The sequence below is a fragment of the Babylonia areolata genome, chromosome 29 (assembly GCF_041734735.1).
Source record: "Babylonia areolata isolate BAREFJ2019XMU chromosome 29, ASM4173473v1, whole genome shotgun sequence".
NCBI classification, from domain to species: domain Eukaryota; kingdom Metazoa; phylum Mollusca; class Gastropoda; order Neogastropoda; family Buccinidae; genus Babylonia; species Babylonia areolata.
Window position 1 is genome coordinate 2,532,226 of NC_134904.1, and position 16,965 is coordinate 2,549,190.

At 42.3% G+C, this 16,965-nt stretch overlaps 1 protein-coding gene across 2 annotated transcripts in view; it reads right to left on the bottom strand.

The window, feature by feature from the left end:
• Nucleotides 1-16,318, bottom strand: part of LOC143302186 (AP-1 complex subunit beta-1-like) — a 29,742-nt gene extending 13,424 nt beyond the window's left edge. Inside the window, exons 1-14 of one of the 2 annotated variants that reach the window (XM_076616737.1) lie at nt 16,268-16,318; nt 15,209-15,294; nt 14,574-14,679; nt 13,596-13,731; nt 13,029-13,274; nt 11,727-11,851; nt 10,683-10,751; nt 9,824-9,890; nt 7,559-7,713; nt 6,469-6,609; nt 5,005-5,170; nt 3,596-3,684; nt 2,176-2,278; nt 1,260-1,358 (exon numbers count right to left, since the gene is read on the bottom strand). In XM_076616737.1, the coding sequence (XP_076472852.1) occupies nt 1,260-1,358; nt 2,176-2,278; nt 3,596-3,684; nt 5,005-5,170; nt 6,469-6,609; nt 7,559-7,713; nt 9,824-9,890; nt 10,683-10,751; nt 11,727-11,851; nt 13,029-13,274; nt 13,596-13,731; nt 14,574-14,679; nt 15,209-15,245 (1,539 nt within the window). In that variant the 5' untranslated portion in view covers nt 15,246-15,294; nt 16,268-16,318. Of the gene's footprint in view, nt 1-1,259; nt 1,359-2,175; nt 2,279-3,595; nt 3,685-5,004; nt 5,171-6,468; nt 6,610-7,558; nt 7,714-9,823; nt 9,891-10,682; nt 10,752-11,726; nt 11,852-13,028; nt 13,275-13,595; nt 13,732-14,573; nt 14,680-15,208; nt 15,295-16,021; nt 16,091-16,267 lie in introns of those variants that run through there. The other variant, XM_076616736.1, reaches the window with a different exon arrangement.
• Nucleotides 16,319-16,965: the final 647 nt, after the last annotated feature.

Sequence of the window (16,965 nt, forward strand, 5' to 3'; positions counted from 1 at the left end):
CCCTCAGAATTTAGCCAGACAAAGAACATAAAGCTTGCAGACACCCTCCCTGGCCTGCCACCAAACGTGAAGAAAGCAAAGAAGAGGAGATGGACGGGAAATGCAGTACAAAGAAAAGAGGACACCGGGCAACAACCAATGGAAGAACCAGATGAAGAAGATAAAATGTATCAGCAGGATGCAAGAATAAGCCCAAGACAACAACAACCAAACAAGCTGCAGCTCTGAAGATGACGTCAGAAGATGAAAGGCGACGAACCCGAAGGGCAAGAGACAATGACAGAAAACACGAGAAGAGAACCCACAGACATACAGAAAAATACAATAGTGAACAGCCAACTCTGAACCATTAACAGACAAAAATGGACATAACCAAATACAAAGTACATTACAGACACAACACAATAAGGATGGTCTCAGTATAGACCAGTCATTCCTGATGACGAAAATGTCTGATTTCCCTTTAAAAAAAAAAAAAAATTTAAAATAAAAATTTTAAAAAAAACATAAAGCTTGCAGCCTGTCTGTGCCAGACACAAACGCCTCATGTTCCCACCTTTTACCTTTCAGCCACAGTACAGTGGAGGCACCATGACCGAATCAGGCACTGGACTGCCGATCTAGCGTCCACAAGCCTTCAGGATTCGAGGTCCTGCTTTGGCATGGTGGTGTGTCCTGGGGAAAGGCACTTTACAGGAGGTAGAGGGCCAAGACTGATCGCGAATCGATTGCGATCGTGCCTTAATTTTAGCCCGATCTCCCAATCAAGCTACATAATTGTGCGACCTGTCTGAAGACATAATTGGACACAAAACAGAAACGCCAAAGAATCGACAGATAGAAAATGCGAAAAACTTAGCCGTATGAAGTGCGCAGGAACAGGTGTTGAGATGGCTGCCGGAAAAAGAGGGCACTAGCCAGGGGGACAAAGGGTACGTTACCTACTTCCGGGAGGTTCTCTCATTTTCTCCGCATAGTCGGATAGTAGTTTGCACAGGACAGGAATGTCAGACCCCTGCCGGAGTCACGGTTAAGTATGTGTAATTAAACCTAATTTTCTTCACTCCACCCAGGTGTGAATGGCAACCTGACTTTGGCTGGGGAAAACTTACAGCAGTGGAAGGAGAGGACTGGGCCCAGCCTTCCTATGCAGAGCCTTAGACACAGTGGGTGTGAGTTCACTGCCCCAGTGTCCCGTCATAGACTATGGGACTCTGAATGTTTTTTGTTTTTTTAACAGCACAGTGCACAAGACCCACCTGGGTGGCCAAAGACAGCACTTGCTGCACCAGTTCCTGGGTGTCAGTGGGTCGCTTCAGGAACAGCTTGACGATGGCCGTCAGCAGCTGAAGTTGAACCTGAACACACACAAACATGAAAACACTCAAATGATAATAATAATAATACACTACTAATACCACTTATAATAAATATGCTAATACAACTAATACTACTGAAGCTGAACCTGAACACACACAAACATGACAACACTCAAATAATAATAATAATAATAATAATACACTACTAATACTACTTATAATAATAATGCTAATACAACTAATACTACTACTAATGATACTATTACTTCTGCTATTACTTCTACTGCTGCTACTACAATTACTATTACTACTACCACTAAAAATAACAATAAAAGTATTTCTATAGTATTGAATCTTGGGCAGAGACAATGCACTTTCACACACAACTTTCACACACATAAACAACTCTGAACCAAAGGGATCAAAGAAGAAACTCATAAATACACATGTACAAGTGTGCAACTGGTTGGGAATACAAAAGCCAATACACAAGTACATACCTTTATACACAGATTATATTCTCACACAAGCGCGGACACTCGCAAGCCCAAATGCACACGTTTGTGCCCACCCACCTGCCAGCACGCATGCATGTATGTGCAAACACACACACACACACACACACACACACACACACACACACACACACACACACACATACACAGACACAAACACACACACACACACACACACACACACACACATACACACACTCGCACACACACTCACACAAACAAACAATCACAAATAAACACACACTCACACACACACACATGAGCACACACACACGCACACACACACACAGAGCACACACACACACACTCGTGCACACACACACACACACACACACCCCTACCTGAGTATTCTCATCCTGGAACCCCTCCAGAAAGCTCTCCAGCAGTTCATCAGCGTTGTCGATACGCTCAGCATACTCCCCAATGATCCAGATCATGGAGGCTCTGGTGACCAGCCACAAAACAGGATGATGATGATGATGATGATGATACTGATACCTATATAACTCCTATCCTTGGTCAGAAACCAAGCTCCAAGCACTTTACAGACACAGAGTCATTTGCATAACAGGCTGCCTAGCTGGGTAGAGCCGACTGACAGCTGCTGCCATCGGGCGTTCATCAGTCATTTCCTGCTTTATTCAATCAGGTTTCAGTCACACACACATTCACACTCATACAGACATGTGAAATTTTACATGACTGTTTTGCTTATTTACCCAACCATGTATGCAGCCAAACTCTGTTTTCAGGGGTGTGCATGCTGGGTATGTTCTTGTTTCCATTACCCACCATGTGCTGACATGGATTACAGGATCTTTAACATACGTACTCGCATCCACACACACAAGCACACACAACAGGCATGCCTTCCCCCAAATTTGCTTTTCAGGAACAACACACATTAGAATCAGGGACAGGGTATTATTTTCAGGAACATCTGAGCAAACATACAACAGCCGTCTAATAAGATGTCGCATTCGCCTCCTCCACTTCCTCCGCTCCCTCCAGTCGACTCCAGACCTCCACCACCTCCTACACCTCCTCTGGTGACTTCTAGAGTTTGTTGCCCCACACTCAGGTCAGTGTTGCCTTTAATGTCATTTTTATTGATCCGCGAACGCACTCGACGCAATCCACGTTTTCTCAGCCCTGCCAGTCGGCAGTGCACGAGTCGACCTCCTCTATCTTTATGAACGGCCACTTCTCACACCTTCCTGAAGGTCTGTGAACGCTTCACTTTCTTTTTCCTCAGGCTGGAAGGATCATCCAAATCATCAGTTTTTCTCTTCGACGCCATCATGCCTCCACTTTCAAAAGGTTGTCTGCATTCAAAAAGTCACATGCGCATTGGTCTTGCCAAAATTAATTCGCCAGTGACAGAAATTGAGTGGACTTTCACAAAATGACTTTGGTACTGTTCGGACAGTGAAGGCTTTTCATGAAGTGGCTCCGGTAATGTTCAGCAGCATTTCTGTAAGTCTTAAAGAAGTGTCTTCGTCAATGGTTGGAAAGCTATCTAAGGGTACACTTGTACCCACTAGATTCGAGAAAAATAGTGTTACGGTCAGGTTATTTCATTTTCCAGGACATGCAGCAAATATCTGCATTTCCAGTTTTTCAATTTTATCAATTCTCTGGAACAAATACAGGCTCTCAGTAACAGTAGGCATGCCTGACTCAAACACACATGCACATCACCCCCCGCATCCCCCCACCCACACACACTTCTCTCCCCCAATTTTTTACACCCCTGCTCACCGTGCTTCTGGCTCATCCAGTGTATCCAGATTCTCACACAGAGTGGCAATGATGCTTTCGTATTTGTTGGGGTACTTGCGGAAGATGTCCTAAAAAATAACAGATAAACACACATACACATGAAAAGAGAATCTGTAATTGTAAAATCTATTTCTCTGAAAAAAAGAAACAGACTGACAGACAAACAATGTAAACACACCCACCAAACATTGTCTCAAGTGTGCTTCACAGTAACTCAACAGGACTGAAATTGACAACAACAACAATAAAAACAAAACAAAAACAATAAAAAAAATTTGTTTAAAGTGGTACTGTGCAATTCCATGCATGCGGGTGTTTACCATCTACACACTATTCTGGACTGATCTGCTTTTATTCCTTTTTTTTTTTTCAAACATTGTTTCATATTTTTAGCCCCCTCATGTTGTCTTGCCTTCCTCAAAATTCTCTTGACTGAGCCTTGTACAGCAAAACACAGACGATAGTCTTTATATCACAGTCCTCACACAGGCTGTCCTCAGGAAGCAACCCGTTTCATTTCACCATCAGACCCACTCGCCACAGCAAGCCCTGCACAACCACCAAGCCACTTTGACCAAGTTCAGCGCCACCTGATCTGACGCAACATGAGCATTACTCCACCTTTTAAACCTTCCACGACGGGCGCAATAGCCGAATGGTTAAAGCGTTGGACTTTCAATCTGAGGGTCCCGGGTTCGAATCATGGTGACGGCACCTGGTGGGTAAAGGGTGGAGATTTTTACCATCTCCCAGGTCAACATATGTGCAGACCTGCTAGTGCCTGAACCCCCTTCGTGTGTATATGCAAGCAGAAGATCAAATACGCACGTTAAAGATCCTGTAATCCATGTCAGCGTTCGGTGGGTTATGGAAACAAGAACATACCCAGCTTGCACACCCCCGAAAACGGAGTATGGCTGCCTACATGGCGGGGTAAAAACAGTCATACACGTAAAAGCCGACTCGTGTGCATACGAGTGAACGCAGAAGAAGAAAACCTTCCAGAGAAGATCATCACTTGGTCGAACAGCCAGACTGAGTGTCCCCCCTCAACTAGAATTTGTCACCATGTTTATCATCAATAAAGGGCCTAGCTGGTGGTGTCCTGTCTATGCTGAACAGGCACTGGTGAACACCACTCTCGTGACGCTCAGCAGCAGTGCAGGGTCTCCGTCTGATGTGTGGCCTCCCGGCGACCTAACATTGATAGTTCCCTGTAGACATCCAGCTATGCGACTGCACCAGAAGGACCTGGGTGTGGCTGCAGGATGAGCGGCATGGGGCAATGCAACTGTTACAGTGTGGACGATGGCACACATGGTTAAATAAGTAGATAAATAAATAAACCAAAAAAAATCCACCATCATCACCACTGAGAGCTGACCTACCTTGATGACGACAATGGCCTCCTGCACGACGTAGTTGACCTTTGTCTGGATGAGGTCAAGCAGTGTGCTGACGCATCGCTCTGCGGCCTGCTCCACCTTGATGGCACACCGCCCGATGGCACGCACCGACTTGCGCACAAAGTCCACGTCCACCTCTGTGGCATACCTGCCAACCACAATCACCAGTGAGGCTTTGTACACAGGTGTGCATGCATAATGATACTTGTATTTGTATTTGTATTTCTTTTTATCACAACAGATTTCTCTGTGTGAAATTCAGGCTGCTCTCCCCAGGGATAGCGCGTCACTACACTACAGCGCCACCCTTTTTTTTTTTCCCTGTGTGCAGTTTTATTTGTTTTTCCTATCGAAGTGGATTTTTCTACAAAATTTTGCCAGGAACAACCCTTTTGTTGCTGTAGGTTCTTTTATGTGTGCTAAGTGCATGTTGCACACGGGACCTCGGTTTATCATCTCATCCGAATGACTAGCGTCCAGACCACCTCTGAAAGTCTAGTGGAGGGGGAGAAAATAGCAGCTGAGCCATGATTCGAACCAGCACCCTCAGATTCTCTCGCTTCCTAGGCAGACGCGTTACCTCTAGGCCATCACTCCACATTTTACAATGTTTTCACCCCTTGGCTGCTGCAAAGTATGCTGTAAATTAAGGAAGGAATGTTACCTCACTGTGTGAAGGGGTTTACTAGACTACTTCTTCAGATAACATTATTTTTTATCAGCAAAATCAATTACACTATTGAGAAGTATATAAAATAAAGTAACTGCACTTTAAACTTTTGCCATCATGATCTCATTTCATCAAGGCCGAGCCGTCAAAGAGTTAAAGATTAAAGAAAAAACATTCAAAGAAAGAAAGACAACCAGACAATTAAAAAAATACTGACAGATTTCAAAAGAAAAAGAACCTTGTTGGTCCTGCCAAGCCAATGGTCTGAAACCACTCTGAGAAGATGACTTGTGGTAGAAAAAACAAAAAGATATTCCACAAACATTCGAACCACTCCAAGAAGACCACTGAGATACAATAAACGAGACAATATTCCACGAACATTCCAACCACTCCCAGGAGACCACTGAGATACAACAAACAAGACAATATTCCACAAACATTCCAACCACTCCCGGAAGACCACTGAGACACAACAAACGAGACAATATTCCACAAACATTCCAACCACTCCCAGGAGACCACTGAGATACAACAAACAAGACAATATTCCACAAACATTCCAACCACTCCCAGGAGACCACTGAGATACAACAAACAAGACAATATTCCACAAACATTCCAACCACTCCCGGGAGACCACTGAGACACAACAAACGAGACAATATTCCACAAACATTCCAACCACTCCCAGGAGACCACTGAGATACAACAAACGAGACAATATTCCACAGACATTCCAACCACTCCCAGAAGACAAGAGAAGCACTACTCACTCCTTGAGTTCAGCCAGGACCTGAGCGATGTTGCCCTGGTTGGTCAGTCGGATCATGATATCCAGCTTCTCCAGCTTCACGTAGATAGGGTCATTGTACTTCACAAAGAACACCTTCATCTCCGCCTTCAGAACATCCGATCTGAAAAATATGAATACAGAATGATTTATCGTATACAATAAGTGAAATTAATTTGTGGTGTGAAACACATAAACAATACACAAGAATCACTGTCATTAAATATGTACACATAAAAAGACATAAAATGCTTCAATGTCAACTTAAACCACACATACAATAATCACAGCCATACACATGCAATAACCACTTATTCACTTGTTTTATTTCTTCATTGCTGTTACAAATAAGTTCACATAACAAACAGAATTTTTCATCACCACCTTCAGAATATCAAACTTGAACAACCGCAATGTTTCAATTCAGTCTTGTCTCAGACACAGGGTCACCAAAAAACTTTTTTTTCATCACAGCCTTTGGAATGTCCTATCTGCACATTTGCCAATTAATCACATTTTTCAGACACATGCTTATTCCTCAGGACTGAACAAATGACAGTCTCAAAACCATTCCAATGTCAAACAATTTCTCACAAACACTAGCCACCCTGGCCATGTGGTTTCCGACTGGGAAGACCCATGTTTGAGCCCCATCAGAGAGTTCTTTGGCCCATGGCCGGATCATACCCAGATCTGAGTGTGTTGCAGATTAAAATGGGAAGACTACTGCTTCATAGTCAACGGTAATCCACTTCATGTATGAGTTTTAGGGAGTGTTGCTGTAATTTCCTAACCAACACTGCAGGTGTCTGTCTCTCTCAGCCCGGTTATTGCCAGTATGTATTGAGAGTACAGTTTTGTCAGGCTGTCCCAAACCTGTATGGACCCCTATAGCAGCAGCACCACCACCCACATCATCATGAAAATACATGAAACAAATGTCCCATATTTGGGGATGCGCGCGTGCACATGCACGCATGCACACACACACACACACACACACACACACACACACACACACACACACTCTCCTCAGCAAAGAGACATTAACCACAGGCAGGTTTCCCCCAGACCTTTTCTGCACGATGAGGTTGATGTTGCGCAGAGCGACATACTGGATCTCGGGCTCAGCGGACAGAAGGGTGACGAGAGGGGGGGACAGTTTCTTCACCAGCATGGTGATGTAGTCACTGTGGGGATCCAGCATCTCCATCAGCTTCATGATCACCTGGTCATGCCACACACAGCCAGTCACTTCACTTCATGATCACCTGGTCATGCCACACACAGCCTGTCACTTCATGATCACCTGGTCATGCCACACACAGCCTGTCACTTCATGATCACCTGGTCATGCCACACACAGCCAGTCACTTCATGATCACCTGGTCATGCCACACACAGCCAGTCACTTCACTTCATGATCACCTGGTCATGCCACACACAGCCAGTCACTTCATGATCACCTGGTCATGCCACACACAGCCAGTCACTTCACTTCATGATCACCTGGTCATGCCACACACAGCCAGTCACTTCATGATCACCTGGTCATGCCACACACAGCCAGTCACTTCACTTCATGATCACCTGGTCATGCCACACACAGCCAGTCACTTCACTTCATGATCACCTGGTCATGCCACACACACACACACAGCCAGTCACTTCATGATCACCTGGTCATGCCACACACAGCCTGTCACTTCATGATCACCTGGTCATGCCACACACAGCCAGTCACTTCATGATCACCTGGTCATGCCACACACAGCCAGTCACTTCATGATCACCTGGTCATGCCACACACAGCCAGTCACTTCATGATCACCTGGTCATGCCACACACAGCCAGTCACTTCATGATCACCTGGTCATGCCACACACAGCCTGTCACTTCATGATCACCTGGTCATGCCACACACAGCCAGTCACTTCACTTCATGATCACCTGGTCATGCCACACACAGCCAGTCACTTCACTTCATGATCACCTGGTCATGCCACACACAGCCAGTCACTTGACTTCATGATCACCTGGTCATGCCACACACAGCCTGTCACTTCATGATCACCTGGTCATGCCACACACAGCCTGTCACTTCATGATCACCTGGTCATGCCACACACAGCCAGTCACTTCACTTCATGATCACCTGGTCATGCCACACACAGCCAGTCACTTCACTTCATGATCACCTGGTCATGCCACACACAGCCAGTCACTTCATGATCACCTGGTCATGCCACACACAGCCAGTCACTTCATGATCACCTGGTCATGCCACACACAGCCAGTCACTTCATGATCACCTGGTCATGCCACACACAGCCTGTCACTTCATGATCACCTGGTCATGCCACACACAGCCAGTCACTTCATGATCACCTGGTCATGCCACACACAGCCAGTCACTTCACTTCATGATCACCTGGTCATGCCACACACAGCCTGTCACTTCACTTCATGATCACCTGGTCATGCCACACACAGCCAGTCACTTCATGATCACCTGGTCATGCCACACACAGCCAGTCACTTCATGATCACCTGGTCATGCCACACACAGCCAGTCACTTCATGATCACCTGGTCATGCCACACACAGCCAGTCACTTCACTTCATGATCACCTGGTCATGCCACACACAGCCAGTCACTTCACTTCAATCAGGCAGTGGCAGCTAAATCTTTAATCAAATGTACAGAACTTAAAACAGCAATTACCATTTTGAACTTTTTAAGGCAAGCAAAATAGCAAACATAATTTTGCAGGTATTTTAATTAGTTCCAGAAATGTGAAATTTTAAAGTTCACTACTAAGAGAAATACGTTGTGACAAAAGAGTATAACTACTACTACTACTACTACTACTACTACACCTGTCACTTTCACACTGAGCATATTACATTCTAAGCATTAACCCCTGGACTGCTATACTCTAACGAAATAAGATCAGTGTAGCATGACTTTAAATATTGGACTAGTAGTTTGGACAGGACAGGAATCCAGACCCCTGCCTGAGTAGGTACCAGTGGGTCACCGTGAAGTATGTGTAATTAAAGGGCAATTACAACTTTTACAGTATCTATCGATGGTGCAAACTGATTTTGCTGAGCAAAAATAATGTAATCCCAAGAGGAAGAACTCCATGTAAAGAATGGTAACTGACAGCCTGACCTGTTAAGCTTTTATCTCAGTGAGGAGACAGCCCTTCACTAATGGAGATACTTAGCAGCAGCAGTCGAGCTGTTAAAGAATTTCTTTGTTTCTTCATCTTTAATTGCTACTTTGTCTTGAGAAAGGAGAACATGACACAACTTATTCACGACAGCCCTACCTTGACAGCAGACAGCACCACCGCAGCATTAGCATGGGCCAGACGAGGTGTCACTCTCTCACAGATACTGGAAAGAAAGACGGATCATGTGCTAGTTTATTCTTCATCCAGTTGTGCATATAACCAAGTGTACATGAGCACAGCTCTCAAACACACACACACACACACACACACACACACACACACACACACACACACACACTGAAATGCAAGCAAATCAACTCATTCACTAACCAACATATGCACAAAGATCATAAATATTTCCTCTAAATACATTAACACAGCCTTTAGGGGCAGGCTTAACACCAACTGGCATATTCACTGATTATTATGGCAGGTATATATCTGAACAAGCTTTGTATACATTTGCTTTTATTCAGAAACTACCACAAAATGTGCATTATAACAGAAATAGACTGAATAGTGAAAGCTTAGTTTCATAAACTGTAATTTTCATCTAAAATGGTTTCTGACAAGAATAACTGCATGAGAATAAGGAAAAATGTATTTTGTAAGAATAGTTTAGGGAAAAAATTAATGGAAATCTTCTGCTGTCATGACTTGTTAACTTATGTGGAAGAGATCTAAATGGGGAATTTCATTTGGATACTTTGACAGTCAGAATTCGTATTTGCTCATTTCCTTGAGCGGAACCGACAGTCGCTGATCTAAAATTACCAAGCACTGTACAAACAAGATGTTTAAACACACACACACACACACACACACACACACACACACACACACTCACTCACTCAATCAATCAAACACTGGCACATGAGGACCTTGGCATGGTTTCACTGTACTAACACAGTTAAGAACTGCAACACAATGACAGCAGAACAATGAAATCACTTACCTTTGTGCCTCTTTGTCATCTTTGGGATTGTAGTTCGATATGGCATCCAAGATGAATACTTGTCCCCATCTGCAAAGCAAAAGTAATAAATAACATTTTTAAATCATAATAAAACCACATAAAAACCTATCACTGCACACAGAAAACAATGGGAAAGTTAACAAAGACATCTGTTAAGTTTTTTTCTGTTTTGTTTTGAAATAACAAAAGACTCTGCAATACAAGGGACACAACTCAACCTAATCAGAGCTGTACTGGGTCACACTTATGTTTCCATTTTACAAGGCACACTTGCATATATACATCTGAAGAAAACAAAAACATACCACAAAGCATAATGAAGGTGCTTGGAATGCTGTCTCTACACATGTACCCGACAATAATTAAAGGAAATTTTCTATCTAAAATTACGTTTAAATAACATACATACCGTGACCCAACTAGTGCAGACTCCGGCAGGGGTCTGACATTCCTGTCCTGTGCAAACTACTATCCGCCTATGCGGAGAAAACGAAACTACGGCTGATAACCTCCCGGAAGTAGGTAACCTCCCCTTTGTCCCACTGGCTAGCGCCCTCTTAAGGCTCATTTTAATGCATGTATGTATACATGTATACATTTGTGCCTAAAAGAGCATCAAGCTTGTAATGCATTCATGTCTCCTGTGGGTGATTTGTTTCAAGTTAATTTTTCTTGACTTCAGCTTCAAACAATGATAACTAATACATTGTTTTCAAAGAAATTTATTCTTGCTTCCTTAGGGATGAAGCAGACGTTACACATTTTTTCTGCATATAAGTTCTTCATGCAGAAGAGCTGAGATCATTATAAACTATTTTGAGGCTTGTTTCAAATATGATTTTACTTTACCTGGAATGGTTACTGAATTAAGAGCAAGCAGCACAAAGATAAAGACATTCTAATCCTGTAATCACAACCACCACCACCACCATCCTCCACACACACCAACCCCCCCACACACCCATACACATACGCTCTTACCCCACCCACACCTACACATGCAGTGTCTGTTAAATGACATACTCAGAGCACTCATTCAGAGCAGTCAGCAGCTTGTTGATGGTGCCTATGTTCATCTCCAGACTCTGCTGAGCCGTTGGAGAGGTCTCCAAGATCTCAGAGATTGCGGCAACACCATTGGCAACCACCTGAAAGATAAAGGTAATGCTCCTATAGAGATCAAAGCATGGATTAATTTCAATGAAATATTCTTGACAATTTATTTAGGAGTCTGCATACAAGAGCTGTAAAATTATTGCTTCTAAAATCTTAATCATTAACTGCATGCCTTACTAGACAGACTTAAGTTTAATGCCACAAAATGGAATCTCACTCATACCAATGTGATTTTAATGTTCAAGATAATATCTTATTTTTTTCCTCTGTCTCTGAAACTTGTTTGTTACTGTTAGTGTTATAACCACAGCCCGCAACATCAACCAGATCAAAGTATGACTGCCTGGAATTAGCTATTCAAACCAAGTCTTATTTACTCTGGCTATTATCTATAGAACAATGTCTTATCTAAGTCTAATATTCATACAAGTCTCACGTTATTGGAGAAATGTTCAAATTCTGTTTAGCAATCATGTAGTGTCACATGGCAATGTTATGTGCCATGACATCTGTTACATATGTGCTCTATCTCTCCCACTGTCTTGCTCTTTTTTCTTCACATATTTGTCTTGATGTCATAAAATGTGTGTTGTTAACATGTGTATGTACACGGTTACACCTCTCTCTCTCTCTCATTCTCTTATAATAGTTTATTTTGCAGTTCTGTAAATGATTAAGTAAGAATCCACAATTTATACTGTATATCTTGATCAACACATGACAATTATGTATTTCTTTCCTTTTTTTTTTCTTTTTAATATCTTATCTTGTCATTTTGTATTCTTTTTTTCCTGGTTTCATCTTTGCCCTTTTTTTCCCCATTTTCAAGAGTTGGAGGGAAATAAGCACTGTCTGCTTATCCTGTTACCTTTAGAAAATAAAATCTGTTCAATCCATTCAATTCATTCATCCTTTCTTTCATTCACATACACTCACTAATTGTCTCCCTCACACAGAGCATGATTTTTCTGCATTCTGTTCCATAGCTCAAGCTAGTCTACATCTGGGTCTGTTGTTATATTTCACATGTGTCATGATCTGGTGTTATCAACAAACTATGCTCACATACCCCTTCATAATGGGCCTTGCCTTTTATATGAATAAACCATCTTGAGCCTTTATTACCTCTCACTCACACAGCTTAATCACAGCTTTTTAACACTCGTAATTAAGCAAGATGCAGCATAGCCGATACATGCACCCACTCACCATCGGATTGGAATCAGACAACAGATCTTTCAGCAGGTCCAGAAATCCTTGGTCCTCCACCAGCTGAGCGTTGATGTCGTGCATCTTGGCCACGCACACAGCCGCTGTTTTACGCACATACGGGTCCTCGTCTTTCAGGCACTTCCTCAGAGGCTCGCACAGATATTCCGTGATCTTGTCCACACGGATACATCCCATGGTGCGCACCGCCAAAGCTCGGATCAGAGGGTTTGAATCTTCGCAGTCCTGGTGCGAGAAACAAAAGCAAGTATTTCAAAAAGTGAAGCTTAGATTTAGTGTGTTCATACTGATTTACTGAGAAATAAGATCAATTACTTTTCCTGTGCGTGTGTGTGTGTGTGTGTGCGTGTGTGACTTTGAGTGCACATCTGTTCGTGCCCGCCCATCTGTCTGTATATGTATGTATATATATAGTTATATACATGTCCTCAAAAAAATTTATAACCATTTTCTGTATGTCCTGCTGTCAGATCACAGAAACTCATACAGAATTATATAGTATTATTTTGTCTGGAAAAGGCCAGATTTGCACAGCTTCCCCTTTACCTTGACAAAGGTGTTGACAGAGATGATAGCTGTGTCAGACTGTGACTTGGCATAGTTCATCAGGTACAGGTAAACCAGCTTCTTCAGCTCCAGATTCTCTGTTTGCATGCAGTTGACAACATCCGTAAACAGAGCACTGAAACGGGAAGAAAGATATTGTGAATACAAACCAGAAATATAAAAAGGGTTGTTGGCACAAAATTAATAACCATCTACCATTTTTTCTTGCAAACTAAACAAGAAAAGTAAAGTTCAAAACATTCACAAATATGCATATTACCTATTCCAGCACAGGACTATGAAAATGCACAGACAAACCGCAATCTGGTCAGAGAGTTTATTAGATGGGGTTGTTGGTTTTTTTCAAATAACAGTGGTGACTGTTAAAATTAAAATTAAAATGATCTGGACCAAAAAATCATTCAATCATAAAATGTGTCTGGACATTAACCATAAAATCACCCATTCATTCCTCTCTCTCTCTCAATCTAAGCAGCCCTGCTAAGTCCGTCGTAACCAGTTCCTGTTCTCAGCTGGATTTACATCCAGAGTTAGGTAACACGTCAGCAGTAGGAAAGTAGGGTTTTTTTCTCAAATATACATGCCCCTGCATGAATGTAGCAAACACATTTAAATCTTTGTGATCACGTATGTGTTCTTCTGGTTCAACATACTTATCAAATTATCGTCTACTTATATACCTGCGATTAAGATGACAAGCACATAGATTTAGGAGAAATAGTCTATTAAACACAAACACACAAAACAAAGAGTATCACAATTATGTGAGCATACCTGTCTGTGTGTGGTTGTGGGTGTGTGTGTGTGTGTATGCACGCGTGCGTAAGTGCATGCATGCATGTCAGCATATGAGTAAGCAGTACGTATGTGCATATTTATCTGAGTACATACTGATATGCATGTGATGTCCATAACGATTCTCTGATTACATCTAGTGTATAATTTGTGTTAATTTACCTGACATCCTTTCCAACTGTCATACTGGCAATGACTTTCTTCACAGCTTCCTTCTTCTTCTCCTTCTTGTCACTGTTCAGCTCTGCCTTGAGCTCAAAGATCTCACCTGAAAATACAACAACAAAACTGCCAAAAACAAGTAGAAAAGGGGTGTAAGGGGAAATGGGGGAAATGTTATTCAATAATTCATCAATATCTTTCTTTTCTTTTGTATTAACGCTGCATTCACCAGTTCTCCAACACAAACACATACTCTCTCCATCTTTCTCTCTCACCCTCCCTCTCGTGCATGTGCACGCGCGCGTGCACACGCAAACACACACACACACACACACACAATGAACATCCATTAATGTTCCTGAAAACTGAATCTCATTCCAGCAGTAGAATAAACACCTAACTAAATAAATGAAAGGTCTAAACACACTTATACATCACTGTTTGTACAATACTTGACATCTGAAATTAATGTCCCCAGAAACAATCTCATGTTGCTGAGCATACACTCAAACACATTTCTTATCACACACACACACACACACACACACACACACCACACCACACCACACCACACCACACCACACCACACCACACCACACACACATACATATCTGTGTACTGAAAGTGATACTTACCCTTTTTGGTGGTGGTGAAGTATTTGGAGTCCGTCATTGTGGAAGCTGCTGCTACCAACACCAACCCTTGTCAATAATAACCGTCACTGAAAGACAGGTACAGAAAAAAAATCTTGATGTGAAAAAAAAAGAAAAAAAAGCCCGCCAACAAAGAAATTGTCTTGCTTATTAATATGTTATCTTATTTAGTCTATCTATAAACGTACACACACATACAAAACACATGGACTGACCAGGTTCCTGGGATATCCTTATTCAACCTAAAAGCAGGGCCATGGAAGGGGGAGGGGATGGGGGTCCCAGGATATGTTCTCCATTCGTGTGTATTCACAGCTTTTTAGATTTCTCATGCCATCTTCTGTCTCTCTGACTACAAAGGATCACAACTGGTGAAAATACGTAACAGCATGTAAACTCTGGAAAATTTTAACTGTTCGCAGACATATTACAGATCCATTTACTTGTCAAAAAATAAGTATTGCGACAAAAATGACATAAAACCATATAATAAACACTTCTGTTGATTTATTGCGGCATTGGATGCCTTGCCACATTTGATTTAGTCCACAGTGTTGTCTTACTTAATCTGGAGATATATATATATATATTTATATATATATATATATGATACAGAGCGAGGTTTTTTTAGGGGGTGTGGCTATGAAATCAATGCAAGTCACAGTCTTTTTAGGTCATAAATACTGTCTCTGTGAATTATCAAATGCTATCCTGCCCAAATACAGCTGTCGCATGCTAGTAACATTTCATGAAACATCGTGTCTTTTTTTGTAATATGCAGTCACTAAAACAAACCAGCGATTCCTGTGCAAAACGCCGACGTCCGGACAACTCAGACGACACTTGTCACCCAACCGGAAATGGTTCCACGAGAATGATCAGAAAATCTCACCTCCTCAGCATTTCGTATTCTACCTCTCCTAGTCAATCACACAAAATGTGGAACAGATATGACGATCCGAAACTCCGATATGTAATGAATAATTCAATCCCGAATACCTGGTCTTTTGAAAAAGTGGATGGATGTCAATTGCAACTTACCGGGAGACTATGATGGCTACAGAGCAGACAGCATAAATTTTTAGGCGCATGCGCATTGCAATTCGATAAAAAATATTTCAAGGATTTGAACATTTTAAAGATAATACTAAATAAAAACATTTAGATTTTGAATTCGGTCCACCTGAAAGGTTCTCCCACAACCCACCCATTACTTTTTGTTTCAAGTAGTCTTTTCCCAAACGGACGTGGTGCATATGTCAGTCCGCGCGCTCAGGCACCTCAGTTTTTGAAACTGACAGATGTAATCTGTTGCTTGACTAAAAAGTACTGATGGAAAATAATAAGATTTGATTAAATACAGATAGTTATTTTACGAAGTAGCTGCATGGGCAGATACCCAGCCCCTGCCATGATTTTACTATGGGTATGTGAGCGCGCGCAGGCGTTTGTTCGTATGTGTATTCAGGTTTTACGTTGACGCCTCAAAAAAATCATTCTTCCCTCCTGCGATCCTTCCGTGTAGTGACTACAATCACATTTTGGTTATTCTGTCACTGTATGGGGGATCTGCAGGAAAGACAATAACTCTACAACAAAAAGTTACCTTTATTTCGCAGTATCAAGGCTGGACCACTCCGGTTCAGTGACTCCGGCTAGCGAAGCGCTCCCCGGGGATAAACCCACGGACGTATCCATTTTATGTCCGGAGATAAACCCTACAAACCCCTACTCCCCTA